The sequence below is a fragment of the Chiloscyllium punctatum genome, chromosome 31 (genome assembly GCF_047496795.1).
Source record: "Chiloscyllium punctatum isolate Juve2018m chromosome 31, sChiPun1.3, whole genome shotgun sequence".
NCBI lineage: Eukaryota > Metazoa > Chordata > Chondrichthyes > Orectolobiformes > Hemiscylliidae > Chiloscyllium > Chiloscyllium punctatum.
Window position 1 is genome coordinate 71,072,447 of NC_092769.1, and position 26,867 is coordinate 71,099,313.

At 50.8% G+C, this 26,867-nt stretch overlaps 1 protein-coding gene and 1 long non-coding RNA gene across 3 annotated transcripts; one reads left to right on the forward strand and one right to left on the reverse strand.

Annotated features, from left to right (window-relative positions):
• Positions 1 to 6,599: 6,599 nt before the first annotated feature.
• Positions 6,600 to 26,229, reverse strand: cdca5 (cell division cycle associated 5). 2 transcript variants are annotated; one of them, XM_072550958.1, is made up of 6 exons: positions 26,079 to 26,229; positions 18,031 to 18,095; positions 16,507 to 16,563; positions 15,958 to 15,999; positions 12,200 to 12,637; positions 6,600 to 8,539 (listed from the first exon to the last, which is right to left on the reverse strand). In XM_072550958.1, the coding sequence occupies exons 1-6, from the start codon at positions 26,176 to 26,178 to the stop codon at positions 8,459 to 8,461; spliced, it is 783 nt and encodes a 260-aa protein (XP_072407059.1). In that variant the 5' UTR covers positions 26,179 to 26,229; the 3' UTR covers positions 6,600 to 8,458. The 2 variants fall into 2 exon arrangements, with proteins under 2 accessions (XP_072407059.1, XP_072407058.1); XM_072550957.1 differs by having other exon boundaries at positions 16,507 to 16,566.
• On the forward strand, positions 12,744 to 19,597 carry LOC140457036 (uncharacterized). Its single transcript, XR_011953308.1, has 4 exons — positions 12,744 to 12,805; positions 18,646 to 18,722; positions 18,836 to 19,010; positions 19,358 to 19,597. It is a non-coding gene; the product is annotated as an uncharacterized lncRNA (long non-coding RNA).
• Positions 26,230 to 26,867: the final 638 nt, after the last annotated feature.

The following is a 26,867-nucleotide window of genomic DNA, read 5'->3' on the forward strand; positions in this document are numbered from 1 at the left end:
GTCCCATTGTGCCCAGGGATGTAGAGGTTCAGGTGGATTGGCCATACTAAATTGCCCCATAGTGCACCCAGGGATGTGCACGTTAGGGTGGATTGGCCGTGCTAAATTGTCCCATAGTGTCCAGGGATGTGCAGGTTAGGGTGGATTCGCCGTGCTAAATTGTCCCATAGTGCCCAGGGATGTGCAGGTTAGGGTGGATTGGCCGTGCTAAACTGTCCCATAGTGCGCAGGGATGTGCATGTTAGGGTGGATTGGCTGTGCTAAATTGTCCCATAGTGCCCAGGGATGTGCAGGTTAGGGTGGATTGGCCGTGCTAAATTGTCCCACAGTGCCCAGGGATGTGCAGGTTAGGGTGGATTGGCTGTGCTAAATTGTCCCATAGTGTCCGGGGATGTGTAGGTTAGGGTGAATTGGCCGTGCTAAATTGTCCCATAGTGCCGAGAGATATGCAGGTTAGGGTGGATTGGCCGCGCTAAATTGTCCCATAATGCCCAGGGATGTGCAGATTAGGGTGGATTGGCCATGCTAAATTGTCCCATAGTGCCCAGAGATGTGCAGGTTAGGGTGGATTGGCCATGCTAAATTGTCCCATAATGCCCAGGGATGTGCAGATTAGGGTGGATTGGCCATGCTAAATTGTCCCATAGTGCCCAGGGATGTGCAGGTTAGGGTGAATTGGCCGTGCTAAATTGTCCCATAGTGCCGAGAGATGTGCAGGTTAGGGTGGATTGGCCATGCTAAATTGTCCCCTCGTGCCCAGGGATGTGCAGGTTAGGGTGGATTGACCGTGCTAAATTGTCCCATAGTGCCCAGGGATGTGCAGGTTAAGGTGGATTGGCCGTGTTAAATTGTCCCATAGTGCCCAGGGATGTGTAGGTTAGGGTGGATTGGCCGTGCTAAATTGTCCCATAGTGTCCAGGGATGTGTAGGTTAGGGTGGATTGGCCGTGCTAAATTGTCCCATAGTGCCCAGGGATGTGCAGGTTAGGGTGGATTGGTCGTGCTAAATTGTCCCATAGTGTCCAGGGATGTGTAGGTTAGGGTGGATTGGCCGTGCTAAATTGTCCCATAGTGCCCAGGGATGTGCAGGTTAGGGTGGATTGGCCGTGCTAAATTGTCCCATAGTGTCCAGGGATGTGTAGGTTAGGGTGGATTGGCCGTGCTAAATTGTCCCATTGTGCCCAGGGACGTGCAGGTTTGGGTGGATTGGTCATCGGAAATGCAGGGTTATGGGGATAGATTTGGGGCTCAGTCTGGGTGGGATGCTGTTCGTCGGTTCAGTGTGGATCTGATGGGCTGAATGGCCTGCTTCCACACTGTCGCGTTTCTGTTATTCTCGTTGTCTGTGGGTGATGGGAGATTCAAGTGCATCAATTCGAATATGCTTTGATCACCTCAGTTGATGTGAAATAGAGGACAAGGTATTGATTTCAGTTCTCCCATTAAGTGCTGAACTGACATTATGTTAAAAAGTTCCATTGAAGTGAGCAAATTGAATTGACTGCAGGGAGTCAGAGCTCCTCTGGGCTGTAATGACTGATATCGTTCTTGTACGAACACTTCTCCAGTGACCTTCACTCATTTGAGCACAGGAAACTGCCAGGAACAGCAGGGTGAAGTTCTCACTCGAACCTCTGTGGGTACTGACATACTCATAGAGTGTAGATTAGAGTGGTGCTGGAAAAGCACAGCAGGTCAGGCAGCATCCGAGGAGCAGGAATATCGACGTTTCGGGCAAAAGCCCTTCATCAGGAATAGAGACAGGGTGCCTAAAGAGTGCAGAGATAAATGAGAGGGGAGTGGGGATGGGGAGAAAGTGGTATAGAGTACAATAGTTGAATGGGGGTGGGAATGGAGGTGATAGGTCAGAGAGGAGGGTGGAGTGAATAGGTGGAAAGGAAGATAGGCAAATGCTCACAGAGCTGAAAATGTGTTGCTGGAAAAGCACAGCAGGTCGGGCAGCATCCAAGGAGCAGGAGAATCGATGTTTCGGGCATGAGCCCTTCTTCAGGACTCACCCACCCCCCCGGTGTCTGCGTGGGTTTCTTCCGGGTGCTCCGGTTTCCTCCCACAGTCCAAAGGTGTGCAGGTTAGAGTGGATTGGCCGTGCTAAATTGTCCCATAGTGCCCAGGGATGTGTAGGTTAGGGTGGATTGGCCGTGCTAAATTGTCCCATAGTGTCCAGGGATGTGCAGGTTCGGGTGGATTGGCCGTGCTAAATTGTTCCATAGTGCCGAGAGATGTGCAGGTTAGGGTGAATTGGCCGTGCTAAATTGTCCCATAGTGCCCAGGGATGTGCAGGTTAGGGTGGATTGGCCGTGCTAAATTGTCCCATAGTGCCCAGGGATGCGCAGGTTAGGGTGGATTGGCCGTGCTAAATTGTCCCATAGTGCCCAGGGATGCGCAGGTTAGGGTGGATTGGCCGTGCTAAATTGTCCCATAGTGTCCAGGGATGTGCAGGTTAGGGTGGATTGGCCGTGCTAAATTGTCCCATAGTGCCCAGGGATGTGCAGGTTAGGGTGGATTGGCCGTGCTAAATTGTCCCATAGTGCCCTGGGATGTGCAGGTTAGGGTGGATTGGCTGTGCTAAATTGTCCCATAGTGCCCAGGGATGTGCAGGTTAGGGTGGATTGGCCGTGCTAAATTGTCCCATAGTGCCCAGGGATGTGCAGGTTAGGGTGGAATGGCTGTGCTAAATTGTCCCATAGTGTCCAGGATGTGCAGGCTGGATGGATCAGCCATAGCAAACAAAGGTTTTCAGGGATAGAGTAGGGAAGTGGGTCTGGGTTGGGTGCTCTTCAGAGAGGTTGGTGTGAACTCAAAGGGCTGAACGGCCTGCTGCCACACTGCAGGGTCTCTATGATCTTTCGCACCAACCTTAGTTCTCTGGAATGGACGATGACGGAATGCCCAAGCAGATCTCCTGTGGGGAGCCGTCTCAGGGTAGGGGTGAACACCATAACCAATACAATGGCACCTGAAGGAAACTCTGCATTGCAGGCCTCTCTTGGGGAAAAAAAAATCTCTGCACACGAGTGATCCATTTGAAGAGAAGCACCGAAACGTGCTTCAACGTGCTTGAAGGTCAATGCAGTCTGATGTGACCAGAGGAATACAAAACGTGCAGTTACATAAATACCCACCTCCTCAAGCATTTACATTCCACTTTTTCACTCGGATGTCATCTTGCATCTATACAGGACAATGGTTAGGTCACGTTTGGAACACTGTGTTCAATTCTGGTCTCCCTGCTTTTGGAAAGACGTTGTGAAACTTGAATGGGTTCAGAAAAGGATGTTGGAGGGTTTGAGATATAGGGAGAGGCTGAATAGGCGGGGCTGTTTTCCCTGGAGTGTTGAAGGGGTGACCTTATAGAGGTTTATAAAATCATGAAGGTGGCATGGATAGAGTGAGCGGCCAAGGTATTTTCTCTGGGTGGGGGGGTGGGGGGTGGGGGAGGGGGGAAGAGTCCAGAACTAGAGGACATCGGTGGAAGATAGGGGAAAGATTTAAAAGGGACCTAAGGGGCAACTTTTACACACAGTGGTGTGCGTGTATATGGAATGAGCTGCCAGAGGAAGTGGTGGAGGCTGGTACAATGACAACATTTAAAAAGCATTTGGATGTGTACTCAAAAAGGAAGGGTTGAGAGGGATAAGGGCCAAGTGCTGGCAAATGGGACCAGATTAATTTCAGAATGAGTGAACGAGTTGGACCGAAGGATCTGTTTCCATGCCATGCACTGCAAATCACTTTTATACTGTGTGGGTAGAAACACACATTCTGACAACAACATCTTCTTAATGCAGTGCCCTTAATTTAGGAACGACTGAGAGTTTAATGCCGAGTTAATCAATCAAGGAACAAACTAAACCCGAAATCCTCCAGAAGGGTCACCAGACTTGAAAGATTAACTGTTTTCTCTCTACGGACGCTGTGTTCGACCTGCTGAGTTTCTCCAGAACTGTCTGTTTCTGTGCATTTCAGGTCGAGAGCACCTGCAGATCTGCGTTTTAATTTAATCCCAGTCTAGGATCGAGCCAAGGGCAAAACAGCTGTTGTGCCTGACGGTGCATTACAATTCAAATCAATCCGTCATGTGTGAAATGGGCTTTTTAATGATGTGCCTGGAGAGGGGTTATTGTTGTGTTCAGCAGCAATACACACTCAGATGCAAAACATGCTCGGAGTTTTGCACCTCATTCCCAGGAGCATTTCGATTATGCTGTGAAAACAGCTGCCCACATTTATTTATTCTTTCCCAGTAGGACTCCCGCTACAAATAAGGCACCTTCTCTCCCTCTCTTCGTGAACATCAGAAAGTGCTCCAAGCAATGAATTACAGTGGGAGGGCCTTTGTAACAGGAGCAAATGTGACAGGCCTATAGCTACCCTCACTCTTCAAAGAATCTTGAGATTGGCCATTTGTAGCATTGGACACATCCCCTGGAAAAAGAGGCAGACGCTAGGGTGACATGGTGGCTCAGTGGTTAGCACTGCTGCCCCACAGTACCATGGACCAGGTGACTGTCAGTGTGGTTTGCACACCCCCCCCGCCCTGGGGGCTCCACCATATGCAAGCTAGGCTGGATTGGTCACATTTCGATTGCCCATAATGTCTCAGGGTGTGTAATCTAGGTGGGTAAACCATGGGAAATACAGGGCTAACGGGTTAGGAGTGTGTAGTACAGATGGGTTAGCCATGGGATAGGGTAGGGGAAATGGGTCTGGGTGGGACACTCTTCAGAGGGTCTGGTGTGGATTCAATGGGCCGAATGGCCTGTTGCCACATTGTAAGGATTCTATGAATAAAAGTTGGAGTTCCTAATCAGTACGTCCGCTAACAGAAGTATGTTTGAAATGACCATGTAATGGAGTCACGCCAGCACGGACGCCAATCCTTCGCTCCAACCGGCCCATAATGCCAAACTTAACTAGTCCCACCTGCCTGCTCCTGGCCCATATCCCTCCAAACCCTTTCCTATTCATGTCCTTATCCAAATGCCTTTTAAACATTGTAATTATACCCCCTCTGTGAACCATCATCTTTCTAAAATCTCTCCCCTCTCACCTTAAAAATGCACCCCCTCATCTTGAACCCCCCCCCCCCCCCGCATCCTAGGGAAATGAACAACAATCATTTCCTCTAACCCATCGCTCATTTTATAAACTTCTATCAGGCCGTCTCTCAACCTCCTATGCTCCAGTTAAAAAAAAAAGTCCCACCCAACTCTTCGGAGGGTCGGTGTGGATTTGTCGGGCCGAAGGGCCTGTTTCCACACTGTCGACAATCTAATCTAAAACTGGACACGACACTATAGAAGAGGCCTCGCTAACATCCTGTACCACCACAAAGTTGGTTGGTTCAAGTGTCGTGCTAATAACGCCAAGTGCAGTGCCAAGGTGGGCAAGCGGGGGAGGTTGGCTGTGCTGTGGCAGGATTGGTTGCTGCTTTTAGGGCGGCACAGTGGCTCAGCGGTTAGCACTGCTGCCTCACAGCACCAGGGACCCAGGTTCGATTCCAGTCCCAGGTTGTTGCAAGTATGTGGCATGTGTCTTTAATACCGTCATGCCACTGAGGCAAATCTAAGCAATGGCAGCTGTTTAGCCACCTGGATATTTGTGCCTAATGTTGTTCGATTAGACGTTGCAGTCACCAGTAGGGACTTGACAGCTGATCCCATATGAACACACAGTGAAGTACTGAGCACAGCACATTTGCACCCAGTCAGCCTTGTCCAACACATTCACACACACTAAAACCCATGCATTGTCTTAAATCAGTGCCACTTGCTGCTCCCAACCGGCATCAGGCTCCAGTGATACTGTTTGCTAAGAAATAAACCCTCGATGATGGAATGAGGGCAAGTGGGTTGATGCACACAATTCCCGAGAGAGAAGCAACGCACTCGCAAAGCAAAAATAAAAATCTCAGCAGCTCCAAAAAGAAACAACCACTGCAGCAGTAGAAAAGGATTTATTTGCCCGATCAGACAGAGGACGTGAATATAAAATAAACAGGACGTGGGAGGTACAAAACTGCTGGATAAACTCAGCAGGTCTGGCAATGTCTGTGAAGAGAAAGCAGGGTTAACATTTTGTATCTTAGTAGTTGGTCTCTCAGCATCAGGGACCCATGTCCAATGCCAGCCTTGGGTGACTGTCTGTGTGGACTTCCTCCCACAATTCAAAGATGTGCAGGTCAGGGTGGATTGGTCGTGCTAAATTGTCCATAGTGTCTCATGATCTGTAGGCTCAGAGGCTTAGCTGTGCTAAATTGTGCGCAGTGTCCAGGGACGTGCAGGCCGAGTGGACTGGCTGTGGGAAACACAGGGTTACAGGGATAGGGTAGGGGGCAGTGTCTGACCCTTCAAGGGGTCAGTGTGGCCCTAATGGGGTGAACAGCCTCTCCCCCACACTGTCAGGATAGCCTGATTGCTGGGAGAAACTGAAGAATCAATTTGTTTTCCTTGCAGCTCTTCAGCATCCCCGGGGTGTGTGCTTTATCTCCGTACGAGCGGGGCAGGAATTTGCACGCTGGCCCCATTCAAGGCAGTTTTGCGAAGAGAATATTGATTAGATCACACAAAATACTCAACATCAAAAGCACAAAACCTTTTTATTAAGGAGTTCATTAATTAAACACATACAAGAACATACCAAATACCACTGATGTCTGACATATCTTCCATACCTACACCATTAGGTCAACATCAAATTATTAAATTCCCGACAACGCAGCCCTACCTACTTTCTCACAGCTAGTCTGCTAACCACGCAGTTACGAAAGACTGCGGAAGAGTTTAGCTGTTTTGGTGTAAATAGATGACAGTTAAAGTCCAGTTCCATTATAACATTTTCTAAAAATCACCAAACAGAGTTTCATACTGCATTTGATTTGGAAAGAATCAGCGTGGAGCATACATCATTTACTAGAAAGAGAATTCACCTTATCACTTATCCAATTGTTAGCATGTGACACCAGGGCTCGAGGTGAGCAGACATTAATTCACCCACTGAGATTGCCAGCCACATGCTCCACCAGCAACTGAACCACAAACACCAGCATGTCGCTGGAGTAAACCTAGAAACCCCCTCCACTTGGGAAGACAAGATGGCTGTTTGTGCTGCTGGGCAGAGGTCCCAAGGTTCAATGCACATGAACTTTGCTGACATTTCTCTCAGCTGGACTGAAATCCGAACAAGAGAACACTCTTCCTATTACCACAACAACTATACTCTGGAGGGAACACAATGCTTTCTTCAGTCGATACTGAACAACAGGATGCCGATAATGTGGACTGAGCGTCTTGTTCGGCTCAGGCTATCATGTAGTGCGTTTCTGATAAGCTGGCGCCAGCCCCAGGCCTAGAGTGGGCAGGCAGCTCGGGCCAACACTGAGTGGCAGACAAAATGAAAACCTACTCGAACATCATCACGTGGGCTCCCCACACACACAGTATTAAAGCCACATCCAGTTTGGCGGGTATTGTCAGGGTGGGAACAGCTATAAATAAGTAAAGGACATCAAGTATGTTCAACACTAACCAAGGTCAATCAGCAAAGGAAGGATTCGGCTTCACTCTTCCACAGACGCAGACAGACAATAAGCAGTCAGACCGTACTGGCAGTTTCTGGGTTTGATTATACATCAACTTCTTAAAAAAGGTACACGTGGGCGTGTTCCTTTTCTTAAAAAAAAAGACGTTTGATCATTTTTCTCCAGTGATACCTTTTCAAAAGTCAAGCAATGTACAAATTGTGTATTTAAAACAAAAAAAAAAGGGAGCGAGTGAGCAGAGGAATGAAGCGACAGGGTCAATGATTCTGGTTGAGGCAGTCCAACCTCCAACTCAAAAGCATTGCCCTGTCTCTCCAGGCACAGTATGAACCAGGCCGTATTTCCATGTCAGATGTAGTGGTTAGGAAAATAAACATTTGACCCAAACTGCTCTCCGGTAGCAGGAGGGCGCCAGGTTTGTTTGCAGCGAGTCAGTCAAACTGTTAATACTGAGAGAGACAGGGAGACACACAGGCAGAGAGAGAGAGAGAGAGAGAGAGAGAGAGAGAGAGAGAGAGAGAGAGAGAGAGAGAGAGAAGACACACATACCAACACTTGAACCTTGCTGTGACCAGCGAACTGCAACGGTTCATGTCAGACAGCAGCAGCTGGCAGTGGAGATTCTATATTGACAAGCATGTCTACAAACAGCAGTGCTCCGAGGGGATAGGAGTACAGACATATCCCTGAAAAGGAACTGCAGTTGTTCACTGCAAGAGGTAGCTTGTGGACCGACTGGCTCTTCTGCCTTCGACATCCCTACGACCTACCGGTAAAGAGTTCGGCGCTTCTCTTGACAGTCCTGTTTCGTCGAGGCTCATGCTGTTTTGAATCCCTCTGAAAACTGAAGCGTTCTGCGAGCCCAGAGAGAGAGCGAGCGAGCAGCTCCCCTTCCTCATCACTCCACAAGCAAATCAAAGCGTTCCGCTTCTTCGAAGCTAGCGTTCATCTGAGCGGCCCACTCGTCCAACTCGGACTTCTGGGAAAACAACAGGGAAAACAGGGAAGTGAGGGGCTGGGAAGCACGTTGGATGACAGTTGGGGGTTACATGGACCTCTGGGCCACTCCCGCCAAAGATGTATTGTGTAGAGACTTTAGCATGCCCTGTCCAACTCAACGGACACGCTGTGGGCTCTCGGCATTTCTGGGCGCTCTCTGGAAAACTGGCATGGATTTATGGTCCTGATGTCAGGACCGCTCCTTGACTAAATTATTACCGTGATACCCCTCCTTCCACCTCCCTCCCCCCCCCCCCCCCCCACACTTCTGAAGGGCAACAGAACTTGGTTCCAAGTCGAACAGGGGCCCTCCCACTCAGCACAAAAGAAGCTGGGACAAGACCTATCCCTATACAACATCCTAGGGAGCACCAAATCCCAGACTAACATCAGTCAGTGGGCATCCTGCACAGCAGGGAGACCAAGGACAGCAAATGAGCATTTTAAAAAAACAAAACCAAACAGCTCCCGTAGAGTAGACATCGCTAGCTAGGCTACGGCATTTCCTGCCCATCCCTCAGGAAAAGATGATGGGCAGCTGCTTTCAGCTTCTGTGAGCCACTGCACAATGTGGGAAGAATTCCTAAAAGGTTTCCTGTCCCCCAACAAAGTACATCTTGTGCCGAATGCAAGGATGACCCACGTGCGTGGCCCAGCGTGTTCTCGGTCCTGCGCAGGACGTCACGTCACGTACCGGCTGTCGGTGCCACCTCAAGACAGACGGGAACGGGTAAATGTAGAACAGGAAAGGGGCCGGGGTTGGGAATCTGTGGAACTCCCTGCCCACGAGGCTACCTCGTCGAATGTCTTTAAGGCAAAAGGTAGATAGACTTTTGAACAGGAAAGGAATTAAAGATTATGGAGAGTGGGTGGGTAAGTGGAGCTGAGCCAGAGGAGATCAGCCATGATCTGATGGAATGGCAGCGCAGTCTCGAGGTTCCAGACGGCCTACTCCTGCTCCTCGCTCTCTCTCGCTCGGAAGTGCGGAAGCCAATTTTCTCTCAGCAAGCTCCCAAATGCAGTCACATGATGACAACCAGACACATCTGCCTGCGAGGCTGGGGGATGGACAGGATACTGGGTGGAAGTACAGTAGCACAGTGGCTCAATGGTTAGCGTTGCTGCCTCACTGCACCAGGGACCCGGGTTCAATTCAGGCCTCAGGCAACTGTGCAGAGGCCACACAGACATTCTCCTCATGTCTGTGTGGGATTTCCTCCGGTTACTCTGGTTTCCTCCCATAGTCCGAAGATGTGCAGGTTAGGGTGGATTGGCCGTGCTAAATTGTCCCATAGTGCCCAGGATGTGCAGGTTAGGGTGAATTGGCCGTGCTAAATTGTCCCATAGTGCCCAGGGATGTGCAGGTTAGGGTGGATTGGCCGTGCTAAATTGTCCCATAGTGCCCAGGATGTGCAGGTTAGGGTGAATTGGCCGTGCTAAATTGTCCCATAGTGCCCAGGGATGTGCAGGTTAGGGTGGATTGGCCGTGCTAAATTGTCCCATAGTGCCCAGGATGTGCAGGTTAGGGTGAATTGGCTGTGCTAAATTGTCCCACAGTGCCCAGGGATGCGCAGGTTAGGGTGGATTGGCCGTGCTAAATTGTCCCATAGTGCCCAGGGATGCGCAGGTTAAGGACATTCGTCAGGGGCAAACCTAGAGTAATAAAGGTAGGGTCTGGGTGGGTTAATCTTTGGAGGGTCGGTGTAGACGTGTTGAGCCAAATGGCCTGTTTCCACACTGTAGGGATTCTATAAAAAAATAAAAAAGCCCCCTCCTTGTTGCCAAGGGGCATTTTACATCCAACCTGCCTCTGAACCCTGGCACCTCCTCAACGGGAAGGTCAGGCAAATCGCCAACATTGGGGCTCTATTTACATAGAACATAGAACATAGAACAATACAGCGCAGTACAGGCCCTTCGGCCCTCGATGTTGCGCCGATCAAAGCCCACCTAACCTACACTAACCCACTATCCTCCATATACCTATCCAATGCCCGCTTAAATACCCATAAAGAGGGAGAGTCCACTACTGCTACTGGCAGGGCATTCCATGATCTTACGACTCGCTGAGTGAAGAACCTACCCCTAACATCAGTCCTATATCTACCCCCCCTTAATTTAAAGCTATGCCCCCTTGTAATAGCTGACTCCATACGCGGAAAAAGGTTCTCACTGTCAACCCTATCTAACCCCCTAATCATCTTGTACACCTCTATCAAATCACCCCTAAACCTTCTTTTCTCCAAAGAAAACAACCCCAAGTGCCTCAGCCTTTCCTCATAGGATCTTCCTACCATACCAGGCAACATCCTGGTAAACTTCCTCTGCACCCGTTCCAGTGCCTCCACATCCTTCCTATAGTATGGCGACCAAAACTGCACACAATATTCCAGAAGCGGCCGCACCAGAGTCTTATACAACTGCAGCATGACCTCAGGACTCCGGAACTCAATTCCTCTACCAATAAAAGCCAGTACGCCATATGCCTTCTTCACTGCACTATTTACCTGGGTGGCAACTTTCAGAGATCTGTGTACATGGACACCAAGATCCCTCTGCTCTTCCACACTACCAAGTAGTCTACCATTAGCCCAGTAATCCATCTTTTTATTACTCTTACCAAAGTGAATCACTTCACACTTAGCTACATTGAACTCCATTTGCCACCTTTCTGCCCAGCTCTGCAGCTTCTCTATATCCCTCTGTAACCTGCCATATCCTTCCTCACTGTCTACAACTCCTCCGACTTTCGTATCATCCGCAAACTTGCTCACCCAACCTTCTAACCCTTCCTCCAGGTCATTTATAAAAATGACAAACAGCAATGGTCCCAAAACAGATCCTTGCGGAACACCACTAGTGACGGCACTCCAAGATGAATCTTTGCCATCAACTACTACCCTCTGTCTTCTTCCAGAGAGCCAATTCCTAATCCAAACCTCCAACTCACCCTCAATGCCATATCTCTGTATTTTCTGCAGTAGCCTACCATGGGGGACCTTATCAAACGCCTTACTAAAATCCATATATACTACATCTACCGCTTTCCCCTCATCTACCTCCTTCGTCACCTTCTCAAAGAATTCAATAAGGTTTGTGAGGCACGACCTGCCCTTCACAAAACCATGCTGACTATCCTTGATCACATCATTCTTATCCAGATGTGCATAAATCCTATCCCTTATAATTCTCTCTAAGACTTTGCCCACAACAGAAGTGAGACTCACTGGCCTATAGTTACTAGGATTATCCCTACTCCCCTTCTTGAACAAGGGAACCACGTTTGCTAGCCTCCAGTCCTCTGGCACTACTCCTGTAGACAAAGAGGACACAAAAATCAAGGCCAATGGCTCTGCAATCTCCTCCCTTGCTTCCCAGAGAATCCTAGGATAAATGCAATCAGGCCCAGGGGACTTATCTATTTTCACCCTTGCCAGAATTTCCAACACCTCTTCTCTACATATCTCAAAGCCATCCATTCTACTTATTCGTGCCTCAGTATTCATATCGACAACAATGTCCAGATGGGGTGGGAGGGGGGTGGGGTGAGAGGGGATGGCAGTCAGTCAGGGAAAGGGGAGCACATACCCAGAGGGAAGGGGGAGCGCGTGCCCAGAGGGCGCAGCCTGTCTGGTCTCACCTCGATCTGGGGGACTTTGCGTTTCTTCCTCTTCTCCTTGGCCAGAGCCACGCCGGGGATGTTCAGGTCCAGCTGGGCGAGGGAGCCGGCGGCAAGGAGAGGCTTCTCCACTTCGGGGGTCAGGGGGCGCTTCACCGGCGAGAGGCCTGGTGCGGTGTCGCCAGCCAGGAGCCTGCCGAAGCCGAAGAGGGACCGGCGGGAGGCGGCCCCCTCCCCCTCCCCGTTCGGCGTGGAGGTGTCCGAAGCCCCGCCGCCCACACTTGGGAGGTGGACGCCGTAGGGGCTGAGACGGCTGTATGAGCGCCGCACCTTCTGTGACATCAGCACGCCTCTCTCGGCCTCCTGGGCAGGGGGCGAGGCGCTGACCCGCGCCGCCTCTTGGTCGGCCACACTCGCCCAAACTCCGCCGGCGTTCTCCTTCACCGTCTTCGGGGAAACCTGGAAAGGGGAAAAGCGAGTTTCAGCCCAACTGAAACCGCCTTCAGGAGCAGTGAACCGACGGCCGCGTTCGCGGATAGGACATGGCTGAACGCAGAGCCCATCTGGGAGAAGGCAAGGTGCCATTCAGCCCCTCGATCCTGTTCTATCACTTGCATCTGTATCTGGGTAAGCAGACCCTTCAGCCCAACTAGTCCATGCTGACCATAATCCCAAACTAAACTAGTCCCACCTGCCTGCTCCTGGCCCATATCCCTCCAAACCCTTTCCTAGTCACATCCTTATCCAAATGTCTTAAAATGTTGTAACTGTCCCCACATCCACCACTTCCTCAGGAAGTTTATTCCACACACAAACCACCCTCTGTGTAAAACATTGTGGTCCCCCCCAAGTAATTTTCAAATCGCTCTCCTCTCACCTTTAAAACGTGCCCTCTTGTCTCGAAACTCCCCAGCTTGGGTAAAAGGCAACTACCATCAACTTTATCTATACCTAAACTTCCGTTCTTCTCCTCGATCAGACTTGGACCACATCCTTCTTTTTGTTTTCATTCATTGGATGTAGGAGTCACTGGTCAGACCTTGGGGGCAGACAAGTGTCAACCACATTGCTCTAGATCTGGAGTCCCATGTAGGCCAGACCAGGTAAGGATGGCAGATTTCCTTCCCTAAAAGGGCATATGCCACCTAGGTGGGTTTATCCAACAATTAGCAATGGACTCATGGGCCATTATTACATTCCAGATGTTACATTAGATTCCTGCCACAGTGGGATTTGAACCTGGGTCACCACATCACTAGGAGAAAGTGAGAACTGCAGATGCTGGAGATCAAAGCTGAAAATGTGTTGCTGGAAAAGCGCAGCAGGTCAGGCAGCATCCAAGGAGCTGGATTCCTGAAGAAGGGCTCATGCCCAAAACGTCGATTCTCCTGCTCCTTGGATGCTGCCTGACCTGCTGCGCTTTTCCAGCAACACATTTTCAGCTCACCACATCAGTAGCTGGGTCTTTGGATTTGTAGTCGAATAGTGTGACGCTGGAAAAGCACTGCGGGTCAGGTAGCATCAGAGGAGCAGCAGAGTTGATGTTTCGGGCACAAGCCCTTCATCAGGAACATTCCTGATGAAGGGCTTATGGCTGAAATGTCCATTCTCCTGCTCCTCGGATGCTGCCTGACCCGCAGTGCTTTTCCAGTGTCACACTTCTCAACTCTGACTCTACAGCCCTCACTTTCTCCTCTCTGGATTTATAGGCCAGCAACAATACCACCACTAGGCCTTTACCCCTCCCCCTCTATAGTCTTCGATAACAAATAAAACCTAGGCTCTTGTTGGAGTCTCCTCATGTGACTGTGCAAACTTCACACAGATAGTTGCCCCCATGTCTGTGTGGGGTTTCCTCCGGGTGCTCTGGTTTTCTCCCACAATCCAAAGGTGTGCGGGTTAGGGTGGATTGGCCGTGCTAAATTGTCCCATAGTGTCCAGGGATGTGCAGGTTAGGGTGGATTGGCCGTGCTAAATTGTCCCATAGTGCCCAGGGATGTGCAGGTTAGGGTGGATTGGCCGTGGGAAATTGTCCCATAGTGCGCAGGGATGTGCAGGTTAGGGTGGATTGGCCGTGCTAAATTGTCCCATAGTGCCCAGGGATGTGCAGGTTAGGGTGGATTGGCCGTGCTAAATTGTCCCATAGGGTTCAGGGATGTGCAGGTTAGGGACGTTAGTCAGGGGTAAATGTAGAGTAATAAAGGTAGGGTCTGGGTGGGTTACTCTTTGGAGGGTCGGTGTGGACTTGTTGGGCCAATTGGCCTGTTTCCACACGGTAGGGATTCAACGACAAAGTCACGAGGCGGAAAAAGGGAGCTTCTGTACAATGAACAACTGTCGAAGCTATTTCTGGAAATAAAGACAAGGCACTGTGGCTGCTGGAAATCTGAAACCCTTGCCCGGCTTGTTCCAGTCCTGACAAAGGCTCTCTGGGTTGAAAACATGAACTCCGTTTGTCTCCGCACAATGCTGCCAGACCTGCTGTGTTTCCCTGCCACTCTGTGATGATATGGAGTCCAGCTCCAACTTAAAGTTGCTCCCTCCTTGTTCTGGATTTCTCCCTATCCACAGGGGACACCCATGTTACCAAATCCCATTCTTGTGTTGAAGGCCTTCACTACATGTAAAGGCAATAAAAAAAATGTATCGCCATAAGGCAATAAACTTAACTTCAGACTCGAGTTCACAGGTTTTATAAATCCAGTTAGCTGGTGAAGGAAAAGTTACTCCAGATCCTACAAAACATTCCAAATATTAATTGGCATAATCTCAGTTCAGCTCCTTGCCGAGAGGAAATTGACAGCGGGTTGCTGAAATAATTGATTCACTGCTTTAAACACTGGCTTCGTGACTGTGCATCTACCGTCAGTGTACAGCCCATAAAACCCACACAGCAAGTCATTAATCTCAGTCATACCCCTCCTTGGCTAGCTGCCCTGTACAAGCCAGCAAATCGTAGGTTAGCTCAGTGCAAGGGGAGGCCATTCCACCCGTCAAATTCAATCTAGCTCATCCAGCTGCTCTTTCCTAAAAACCCCCGAGTGTTTATCCTTGCTTCCCTTCTGCAGGCTACTGTTAGAATAGGCACCAGAGTGCCACACGGTGGCCTAGTGGTTAAGCACTGCTGCCTCACAGTATCAAAGACCTGGATTTGATTCCTCCAGCGAACTGTCTGTGTGGAGCTCGCACGTTCTCAGTGACCGAGTCAAAGAGTATAGTGCTAGAAAAGCACAGCCGAACAGGCAGCATCCAAGGAGCAGGAGAATCGATGTTTCGAGCATAGGCCCTACATCAGGAACGAGGGGGGGTGGCTCAATCGATTTTTCTGCTCCTCGGATGCTGCCTGACTGGCTGTGCTTTTCCAGCACCACACTCTTCGACTCCGATCTCCGGTCCTCACTGTCTCCACATTCTTGGTGACTGCGTGGGGTTTCCTCCGGGTGCTCTGGTTTCCTCCCACAGTCCAAGGATGTGCAGGTCAGGGTGGATCGGGCGTGGGAAACTGCGCATCGTGTCCAGGGATGTGCAGGCGAAGTGGGTTAGCCACGGGAAATGCAGGGTTACAGGGATGAGATGATGGGGCCAGGTGGGCTGCTATTTGGAGGGTTGATGTGGACTTGACGGGCCAAATGGCCTGCTTCCACGCCGCAGGGATTCTAACGATACCCATTAGGAAGCACATGCCAATTCCTAACCATACACTGTAAAAATGCCTCGTCTCGTGGCACCTTTAGCTCTTCTGGGTGTGGCTGGTGGTGGAAGGGAGTGCGTACACTTACCCGGGAGCTGCGTCTCGGTGTTGCAGTGATGGATTTAGCAAGCTGGACGAGAGATAGAGAAGAGAGATTGATGTTAGTGCTGGAGTCGATTGCAAAAATAACAAACCGCTTGGCAAACAGCGAGCGTGGGCCGAGTGGCCTCCACCCGAATTGTAGGTCTCTCTAATTTCCACGTGACTGATTGACAAAGCTCGCTGAGAGTGTACAGGGCTCGCTCTCCACTCAGGAGCCCCTCATCACCCAGCAATCAGACCCAACGTGCCTCTCGCAAACCGAGATGCACGCGCAACTGATACTCACCACGGAGTTTGGCTGAAGATCTCCGGGAACCCGTTTCGGGTAAACAACGAGAGAGAGACAGACAGACAGACAGAGAGAGACACAGACAGAGAGACACAGACAGAGAGACACAGACAGAGAGACACAGACAGAGAGACACAGACAGAGAGAGAGACAGAGAGAGAGACAGAGAGAGAGACAGAGAGAGAGAGACAGAGAGAGAGAGACAGAGAGAGAGAGACAGAGAGAGAGAGAGAGACAGACACTTACCACATTTTTCTGGGGTTCGATCTTCTTCAGAACGATTGAACGCTTGACCACTGGAGCCTGCTGAATAATAAAGAACCCGGGTTAGGGACGAGCGATTTAAAGGCTCAGAAAGCATCACCCTTTCCACCCGTTAGAAACCAACCAGCTCTCACACCACAAGCCTGTCCAACGCACTTCAAGCCCTTGCCAATGACCATCCCTTGTCCCACACGAGTCATAACACATACAGTGAAAATATTTAGCCTCAACCCCCTAACATTATACATTTTTGATCTGTTTCCCCCCCCCCCCCTGAATATTGATCATTTACCAGAGGTGTTGGGACCAGTTTTGGATGTGCAAATGCATGGTGGATGAAGTTAACAAGGATCTGTGTGAGATTTTCCCCCTTTGGGGACGTAAACAGGAAGGCAGTTACAGAATTATTAACTGTTGGGTGGGAAAGGTGGAGGTGCATGGAGATCTGGGTCCCTTTGTACACTAGCAAGGTAAGCATTTTTTTTAAAAATTCAGTCACGGGACAAGGGCTTCACTAGCGAGGCCAGCGTTTATTGCCCACCTCTAATCGGCCATTGCTGTGGGCCTGGAGTCAGATATGGGCTATAGCTGGTAAAGTAAAAGACATTAAAGAACCAGATGGGTTTTTTCTGACAATGGTTTTATGGTCACTAATAGACTTTTAATTCCAGATCTTTTTTGACAAATTGAATTCAAATTTGACCATCTGCTGGATCTGAATTTAGGTCCCCAGGACGTGATCTGGGTTTCTGGATTTACAGTCCAGCAATAATACCACGAGACTATCACCTCCCACGGCTGGTGCAGCAGGTGGCGACAAAGGCAAACTGTACGTTGGCCTGGATTTGAAGATTGGAGCAGGGAAATCTTTCTGCAATTGCTCAGGCCCTTGGTGAGACCAAACGCCTGGAATACTGTGTGCACTTTGGGTCTCCTTATCTGAGGAAGAATGTTCTGCTGATGAAGGGAGAGCAGTGAAGGATACGCAGAATGATTCCCTGGGGTCGGCAGGACTGATGTATAAACAGGAGATGGGATTGGTTAGGACTGTATTCACTGGAGTTTAGAAGAAATGAGGTTTTGGGGGAAGTCTTAAAGAAACCTGTAAAATTCTAACAGGATTGTTGCAATTAGTAGTTCAAAACCACAGGGTCACTGTTTAAGGATACGGGGTAACCATTGAGAACTGAGACAAGGATAAATTCCTTCATCAAGTGTGTGAAATTCATGGAAAATGGTTCAGGCCAAAACAGGGAATATTTTCAACAAGAAGTCAGATATAGTCCTCAAGGACAGAAGTTTAATTTACTATGTGGAAACTCTCTTCCCATCACATCTCCAAATAAACCACCTCAAGTTTACTCTTTTTAAAAGGAAAGAGTCAACTTAGTAGAGTTCTCTGTACCCAACACCTCAAAGACTTTAAGAGGAACAACATTCTCCCAAGCGGCTATGAAGGCAGCAGCAGGAATCACTCCACACTGCAGTGCCAGCTCCAGTACTCACTGAGCCTTCATCTTTCGGTGTTGCTGACAATCTGTCAGACTTTCTCCTTGCTGGTGGACCAAAATCTAAAAACAAAAATTAAAACAATGATTCTGGGCTCCAGTAGTCTAAGAAAACAACCAGTCTAGGGAGGTATCCTGCTGGCGGAGGCACACTCACACCAGTCAAAGAATATCTGTCACTAAGTATGTAAGTCAGCTCACTGAGCTTGAGGATTTGTTTCCAGATGTTTTGTCACCACGATGCTAAGGGATCAGAGTAGTCTGGAAGTCATACTAGGTAAGTGAGTGTCTCCAGTGAAGCACTGGTGGGATGTCCCAGTTCTCTATTTATGGGCGTTCCTCACCTCATTAACCAGCATTACACAATGGATGTCCCTCACCTCGTTGAACCACTACCCTGGTCTCCAGTACCTCATTATTCACTGCAAGTTCTTCTCTGGTCAAAGTCACGCTAGCTGAGCCTTTGTCAAGCAAACCTAAACTTAACTCCGTCCCTACCTGCTCACACCTTATACACTTTCTCGGGATCTAAATCGATGGGTTTATTGATAGAGTTCTGGTTAGAATGCCATGCCTTTAAATAATTCTTGGGTCTTTGTTTCACTTGTCCTAGGAGGTGTGCGTTGTCCCAGTAAAAGTCCGTCTTTATCGCTATGTGGGTGGTGTCGTTTGGTGGCAAGTTTCCTGCAGGTTTGTCCAATGTAGTGTTTTTTTACAGTTCTTGTATGGTATGTTGTAAATGACGTTAATTTTGCTGACGGTATCCTTTAGATTCATTAGTCGCTGTTTTACTGTGTTGGTAGGTTTGTGGGCTACCATGATGCCAAAGGGTCTGAGCAGTCTGGAAGTCATTTCTGATGGGTCTTCGACGTAAGGTCTAATCTTTGGCTGCGTTGTGTCGGCAAGTTTGGGTTTGTTTCTGAGGAATCGGCAGATTGTGTTTATTGGGCACCAGTTTTCCTTGAAAACATTGTATAGGTATTCTTCTTCTGCTTTTTATAGTTCTCGGGTGCTGCAGTGTGACGTAGCCCATTGAAATAATGTCTCGATGCAGCTCAGTTTGTGGGTATTGGGATGATTGCTTCTGAAGTTAAGTATTTGGTCCGTGCGTGTTGTTTTTCTGTAGACGCTAGTTTGAAACTCTCCGTTAACTGGACGTTCAACTGTCCACGTCTCGGAATGGGAGTCTGTTGTCATTCTCTTCCCCTTTTGTGAATTTTATGCCTGACAGGATATTGTTGACGGTGTTGTATGCTTCCTCGAAATTGTTTGGTTTTGTGATGCCAAACGACACGGCCCACTATCATTCATTCCTATACTTACAGAAAAAGGACGGACACCACTTTGACTGGGACAACACATACATCCTGGGACAGGCGAAACAAAGACACATGTGAGAATTCTTACAGGCACGGCATTCGAACCAGAACTCCAACAAACACATAGGATCGAAATTAATCTACCTTCCCTTGAAAAAAATGAACCGGAAATGACATCAGCCACCTTAAGAAACCAAGAACCATTAATAGAGAGGCAGGACATACCACCAGTGCTTCACTGGAGGCTCTCACTGATGATGTTACCTAGTCATGGTGACAAAACATCTGAAAACAAACCTTCAAGCTCAACAAGCTGACTGACATAGTTATAAACAACCTGAGCTATATATCTTCTCAAAAATTGCTAATGTCTGTCACTGTACAACACTGGGGTTAGGGTATTGGTGAGGGACAGGTCTGTCTTTGTACAAGTTTGGGGTAAAGTACTGGTGAGGACAGGTCTGTCCCTGTATAACACTGGGGTACAGTACTGGTGGGGACAGGTCAGTCACTGTATAACACTGGGGTACAGTACGGGTGCGGACAGGTCTGTCACTGTATAACACTGGGGTACAGTACTGTGGGGACAGGTCTGTCACTGTATAACACTGGGGTACAGTACTGTGGGGGGGGGGGAACAGGTCTGTCACTGTACAACACTGGGGTACAGTACTGCTGGGGACAGGTCTGTCACTGTATAACACTGGGGTACAGTACTGGTGCGGACAGGTCTGTCACTGTATAACACTGGGGTACATTACTGGGGGGGGACAGGTCTGTCACTGTATAACACTGGGGTACAGTACAGGTGGGGACAGGTCTGTCACTGTATAACACTGGGGTACAGTACAGGTGGGGACAGGTCTGTCACTGTATAACACTGGGGTACAGTACAGGTGGGGACAGGTCTGTCCCTGTATAACACTGGGGTACAGTACAGGTGGGGACAGGTCTGTCCCTGTATAACACTGGGGTACAGTACAGGTGGGGACAGGTCTGTCCCTGTATAACACTGGGGTACAGTACAGGTGGGGACAGGTCTGTCCCTGTATAACACTGGGGTACAGTACTGGGGGACACAGGTCTGTCACTGTATAACACTGGGGTACAGTACTGGTGTGGACAGGTCTGTCCCTGTATAACACTGGGGTACAGTACTGGTGGGGACAGGTCTGTCCCTGTATAACACTGGGATACAGTACTGGTGGGGACAGGTCTGTCCCTGTATAACATTGGGGCACAGTACTGGTGGGGACAGGTCTGTCCCTGTATAACACTGGGGTACAGTACTGGTGGGGACAGGTCTGTCCCTGTAGAACACTGGGGTACAGTACTGGTGGGGGACAGGTCTGTCACTGTATAACACTGGGGTACAGTACTGGTGTGGACAGGTCTGTCACTGTATAACACCGGGGGACAGTACTGGTGGGGACAGGTCTGTCACTGTATAACACTGGGGTACAGTACTGGTGGGGACAGGTCTGTCACTGTATAACACTGGGGTACAGTACTGGTGGGGACAGGTCTGTCACTGTACAACACTGGGGTACAGTACTGCTGGGGACAGGTCTGTCACTGTATAACACTGGGGTACATTACTGGGGGGGGACAGGTCTGTCACTGTATAACACTGGGGTACAGTACTGGGGGACACAGGTCTGTCACTGTATAACACTGGGGTACAGTACTGGTGGGGACAGGTCTGTCCCTGTATAACACTGGGATACAGTACTGGTGGGGACAGGTCTGTCCCTGTATAACATTGGGGCACAGTACTGGTGGGGACAGGTCTGTCCCTGTATAACACTGGGGTACAGTACTGGTGGGGACAGGTCTGTCACTGTAGAACACTGGGGTACAGTACTGGTGGGGGACAGGTCTGTCACTGTATAACACTGGGGTACAGTACTGGTGTGGACAGGTCTGTCACTGTATAACACCGGGGGACAGTACTGGTGGGGACAGGTCTGTCACTGTATAACACTGGGGTACAGTACTGGTGGGGACAGATCTGTCACTGTATAACACTGGGGTACAGTACTGGTGGGGACAGGTCTGTCACTGTATAACACCGGGGGACAGTACTGGTGGGGACAGGTCTGTCACTGTATAACACTGGGGTACAGTACTGGTGGGGACAGGTCTGTCACTGTATAACACTGGGGTACAGTACTGGTGGGGACAGGTCTGTCACTGTATAACACTGGGGTACAGTACTGTTGGGGACAGGTCTGTCCCTGTATAACACTGGGGTACAGTACTGGGGGGGACAGGTCTATCACTGTATAACACTGGGGTACAGTACTGGTGGGGACAGGTCTGTCACTGTATAACACTGGGGTACAGTACTGGTGGGGACAGGTCTGTCACTGTATAACACCAGGGGGACAGTACTGGTGGGGACAGGTCTGTCACTGTATAACACTGGGGTACAGTACTGGTGGGGACAGGTCTGTCACTGTATAACCCCAGGGGGACAGTACTGGTGGGGACAGGTCTGTCACTGTATAACACTGGGGTACAGTACTGGTGGGGACAGATCTGTCACTGTATAACACTGGGGTACAGTACTGGTGGGGACAGGTCTGTCACTGTATAACACCGGGGGACAGTACTGGTGGGGACAGGTCTGTCACTGTATAACACTGGGGTACAGTACTGGTGGGGACAGGTCTGTCACTGTATAACACTGGGGTACAGTACTGGTGGGGACAGGTCTGTCACTGTATAACACTGGGGTACAGTACTGTTGGGGACAGGTCTGTCCCTGTATAACACTGGGGTACAGTACTGGGGGGGACAGGTCTATCACTGTATAACACTGGGGTACAGTACTGGTGGGGACAGGTCTGTCACTGTATAACACTGGGGTACAGTACTGGTGGGGACAGGTCTGTCACTGTATAACACCAGGGGGACAGTACTGGTGGGGACAGGTCTGTCACTGTATAACACTGGGGTACAGTACTGGTGGGGACAGGTCTGTCACTGTATAACCCCAGGGGGACAGTACTGGTGGGGACAGGTCTGTCACTGTATAACACTGGGGTACAGTACTGGTGGGGACAGGTCTGTCACTGTATAACACTAGGGTACAGTACTGGTGGGGACAGGTCTGTCACTGTATAACACTGGGGTACAGTACTGGTGGGGACAGGTCTGTCACTGTATAACACTGGGGTACAGTACTGGTGGGGACAGGTCTGTCCCTGTATAACAATGGGGTACAGTACTGTGGGGACAGGTCTGTCACTGTATAACACTGGGGTACAGTACTGGTGGGGACAGGTCAGTCACTGTATAACATTGGGGTACAGTACTGGTGGGGACAGGTCTGTCACTGTATAACATTGGGGCACAGTACTGGTGGGGACAGGTCTGTCCCTGTATAACAATGGGGTACAGTACTGGTGGGGACAGGTCTGTCACTGTATAACACTGGGGTACAGTACTGGTGGGGACAGGTCTGTCACTGTATAACACTGGGGTACAGTACTGGTGGGGACAGGTCTGTCACTGTATAACACTGGGGTACAGTACTGGTGGGGACAGGTCTGTCACTGTATAACACTGGGGTACAGTACTGGTGGGGACAGGTCTGTCACTGTATAACACTGGGGTACAGTACTGGTGGGGACAGGTCAGTCCCTGTATAACACTGGGGTACAGTACTGGGGGGGACAGGTCAGTCCCTGTATAACACTGGGGTACAGTACTGGGGGGGACAGGTCTGTCACTGTATAACACTGGGGTACAGTACTGGTGGGGACAGGTCTGTCACTGTATAACACTGGGGTACAGTACTGGGGGGGACAGGTCTGTCACTGTATAACACTGGGGTACAGTACTGGTGGGGACAGGTCTGTCACTGTATAACACTGGGGTACAGTACTGGTGGGGACAGGTCTGTCACTGTATAACACTGGGGTACAGTACTGTTGGGGACAGGTCTGTCCCTGTATAACACTGGGGTACAGTACTGGGGGGGACAGGTCTATCACTGTATAACACTGGGGTACAGTACTGGTGGGGACAGGTCTGTCACTGTATAACACTGGGGTACAGTACTGGTGGGGACAGGTCTGTCACTGTATAACACCAGGGGGACAGTACTGGTGGGGACAGGTCTGTCACTGTATAACACTGGGGTACAGTACTGGTGGGGACAGGTCTGTCACTGTATAACCCCAGGGGGACAGTACTGGTGGGGACAGGTCTGTCACTGTATAACACTGGGGTACAGTACTGGTGGGGACAGGTCTGTCACTGTATAACACTAGGGTACAGTACTGGTGGGGACAGGTCTGTCACTGTATAACACTGGGGTACAGTACTGGTGGGGACAGGTCTGTCACTGTATAACACTGGGGTACAGTACTGGTGGGGACAGGTCTGTCACTGTATAACACTGGGGTACAGTACTGGTGGGGACAGGTCTGTCCCTGTATAACAATGGGGTACAGTACTGTGGGGACAGGTCTGTCACTGTATAACACTGGGGTACAGTACTGGTGGGGACAGGTCTGTCACTGTATAACACTAGGGTACAGTACTGGTGGGGACAGGTCTGTCACTGTATAACACTAGGGTACAGTACTGGTGGGGACAGGTCTGTCACTGTATAACACTGGGGTACAGTACTGGTGGGGACAGGTCTGTCACTGTATAACACTGGGGTACAGTACTGGTGGGGACAGGTCTGTCACTGTATAACACTGGGGTACAGTACTGGTGGGGACAGGTCTGTCACTGTATAACACTGGGGTACAGTACTGGTGGGGACAGGTCTGTCCCTGTATAACAATGGGGTACAGTACTGTGGGGACAGGTCTGTCACTGTATAACACTGGGGTACAGTACTGGTGGGGACAGGTCAGTCACTGTATAACATTGGGGTACAGTACTGGTGGGGACAGGTCTGTCACTGTATAACATTGGGGCACAGTACTGGTGGGGACAGGTCTGTCCCTGTATAACAATGGGGTACAGTACTGGTGGGGACAGGTCTGTCACTGTATAACACTGGGGTACAGTACTGGTGGGGACAGGTCTGTCACTGTATAACACTGGGGTACAGTACTGGTGGGGACAGGTCTGTCACTGTATAACACTGGGGTACAGTACTGGTGGGGACAGGTCTGTCACTGTATAACACTGGGGTACAGTACTGGTGGGGACAGGTCAGTCCCTGTATAACACTGGGGTACAGTACTGGTGGGGACAGGTCAGTCCCTGTATAACACTGGGGTACAGTACTGGGGGGGACAGGTCTGTCACTGTATAACACTGGGGTACAGTACTGGTGGGGACAGGTCTGTCACTGTATAACACTGGGGTACAGTACTGGTGGGGACAGGTCTGTCACTGTATAACACTGGGGTACAGTACTGGGGGGGACAGGTCTGTCACTGTATAACACTGGGGTACAGTACTGGTGGGGACAGGTCTGTCTCTGTATAACACTGGGGTACAGTACTGGTGGGGACAGGTCAGTCCCTGTATAACACTGGGGGACAGCACTGGTGGGGACAGGTCTGTCACTGTATAACATTGGGGCACACTCTAGGTGGGATTATACCAAAATTCTTGGATAGGGGGTGGACAATGTCAAGGAAGGAACTGGGACGGGAGATGTGCAAGGGGAATTACACCAACATTCTGCAGCGGCATGAGTGGGAGTGGGAGTATACAAACATTATAAAGGGTGGGGTGGTATGGGGGGAGGGCTGACACCAATATTGAGGGGATGCAGAGATGAGAGGGTGTGTGGGAGTGGGATTACACCAGCATCCTGGGAGGGGGGGGGGGGGGGGAATTACACCAACATCCTGGTGGGGGGGGGGGGGATTACACCAGCATCCTGGGAGGAGGGGGGGGGGATTACACCAGCATCCTGGGGGGGGGATTACACCAACATCCGGGGGGGGGGGATTACACCAACATCCTGGGGGGGGGGGGGGGGGGATTACACCAACATCCTGGGGGAGGGGGGGGGGATTACACCAACATCCTGGGGGGGGGGGGGGGAAATCAGCAACATCCTGGGGGGGGGGGGGAAAATCAGCAACATCCTGGGGGGGGGGGGGGGGGGATTACACCAACATCCTGGGGGGGGGGGGGGGATTACACCAACATCCTGGGGGGGGGGGGGGGGGGGATTACACCAACATCCTGGGGGGGGGGGGATTACACCAACATCCTGGGGGGGGGGGGGGGGGGATTACACCAACATCCTGGGGGGGGGGGGGGATTACACCAACATCCTGGGGGGGGGGGGGGGGGGATTACACCAACATCCTGGGGGGGGGGAAATCAGCAACATCCTGGGGGGGGGGGGGGGGATTACACCAACATCCTGGGGGGGGGGGGGGGGATTACACCAACATCCTGGGGGGGGGGGGGGGGGGGATTACACCAACATCCCGGGGGGGGGGGGGGGGGGATTACACCAACATCCTGGGGGGGGGGGGGATTACACCAACATCCTGGGGGGGGGGGGGGGGGGATTACACCAACATCCTGGGGGGGGGGGGGGGGGATTACACCAACATCCTGGGGGGGGGGGATTACACCAACATCCGGGGGGGGGGGGGGGGATTACACCAACATCCTGGGGGGGGGGGATTACACCAACATCCTGGATCTTGGAGGGGGGGGGGGGATTACACCAACATCCTGGATCTTGCAGGGGGGGGGGGGGGGGGGAAGGCGCCTCCGGATCACTCACCGGGATTCCGAGGGGAGTCCCTGCTCCCTCCGGGTGCACTCCGCGTCTCCGCCATTACCGCCAGGACACCCCGCGCCAATCGCACCAACCGAAAACACATTCAAAAAATCCCGCCGCCACCGTCATTGGCCGGCGCAGCCTCCCTTTTGATTGGCTCGTACCGCCTCCCTGCCTCTGATTGGCCGGTGCGCCCACTGCTGTTTCCGCGATGGTTCACAACAGCGCACCGTTGATTGGCTACGGCTGCCGCCCACCCTCTGATTGGTCATCGTCCACCCTGCTTTTCTCGCATTGGTCGACATTGCCCCCCTTTTGATTGGTCCACACGTCTTGCCATCTATGACGTCAGCACCGCCTTTCACACTTTGATTGGTCGGAGCACAGCCTGCCTCTCGCTGATTGGCTATCACGTCCACCCAATTGGAAGACCTTAACATCTGCCTCCCCTTGATAGGCCGACTCTCCCTTCGATTGGTCCGCGACACCTTCGTCCCGCCCCCCCATACTGCCCGTCACAGCGCCTCCCACTTTGATTGGTCAGCACGCTTCCCTCACCCTCTCTGATTGGCGAACGCTGCTGCATCCTCTAAATGGATGACTCTCGCGCTCCTCTGATTGGCCAGTATTTCTCTGAAATGCACCAATGGGGTTGCTGCAGTGTTACAACAACAACAATAATAATAATAATGGCAACAGCCCCTGAGTGATTGCTGTCTCCTTGTGGGGGATATGTGCAACCATCCCCCTCAACACCACTCTCCCTCCGGCACTTCCATTGCGTCGTCCCAA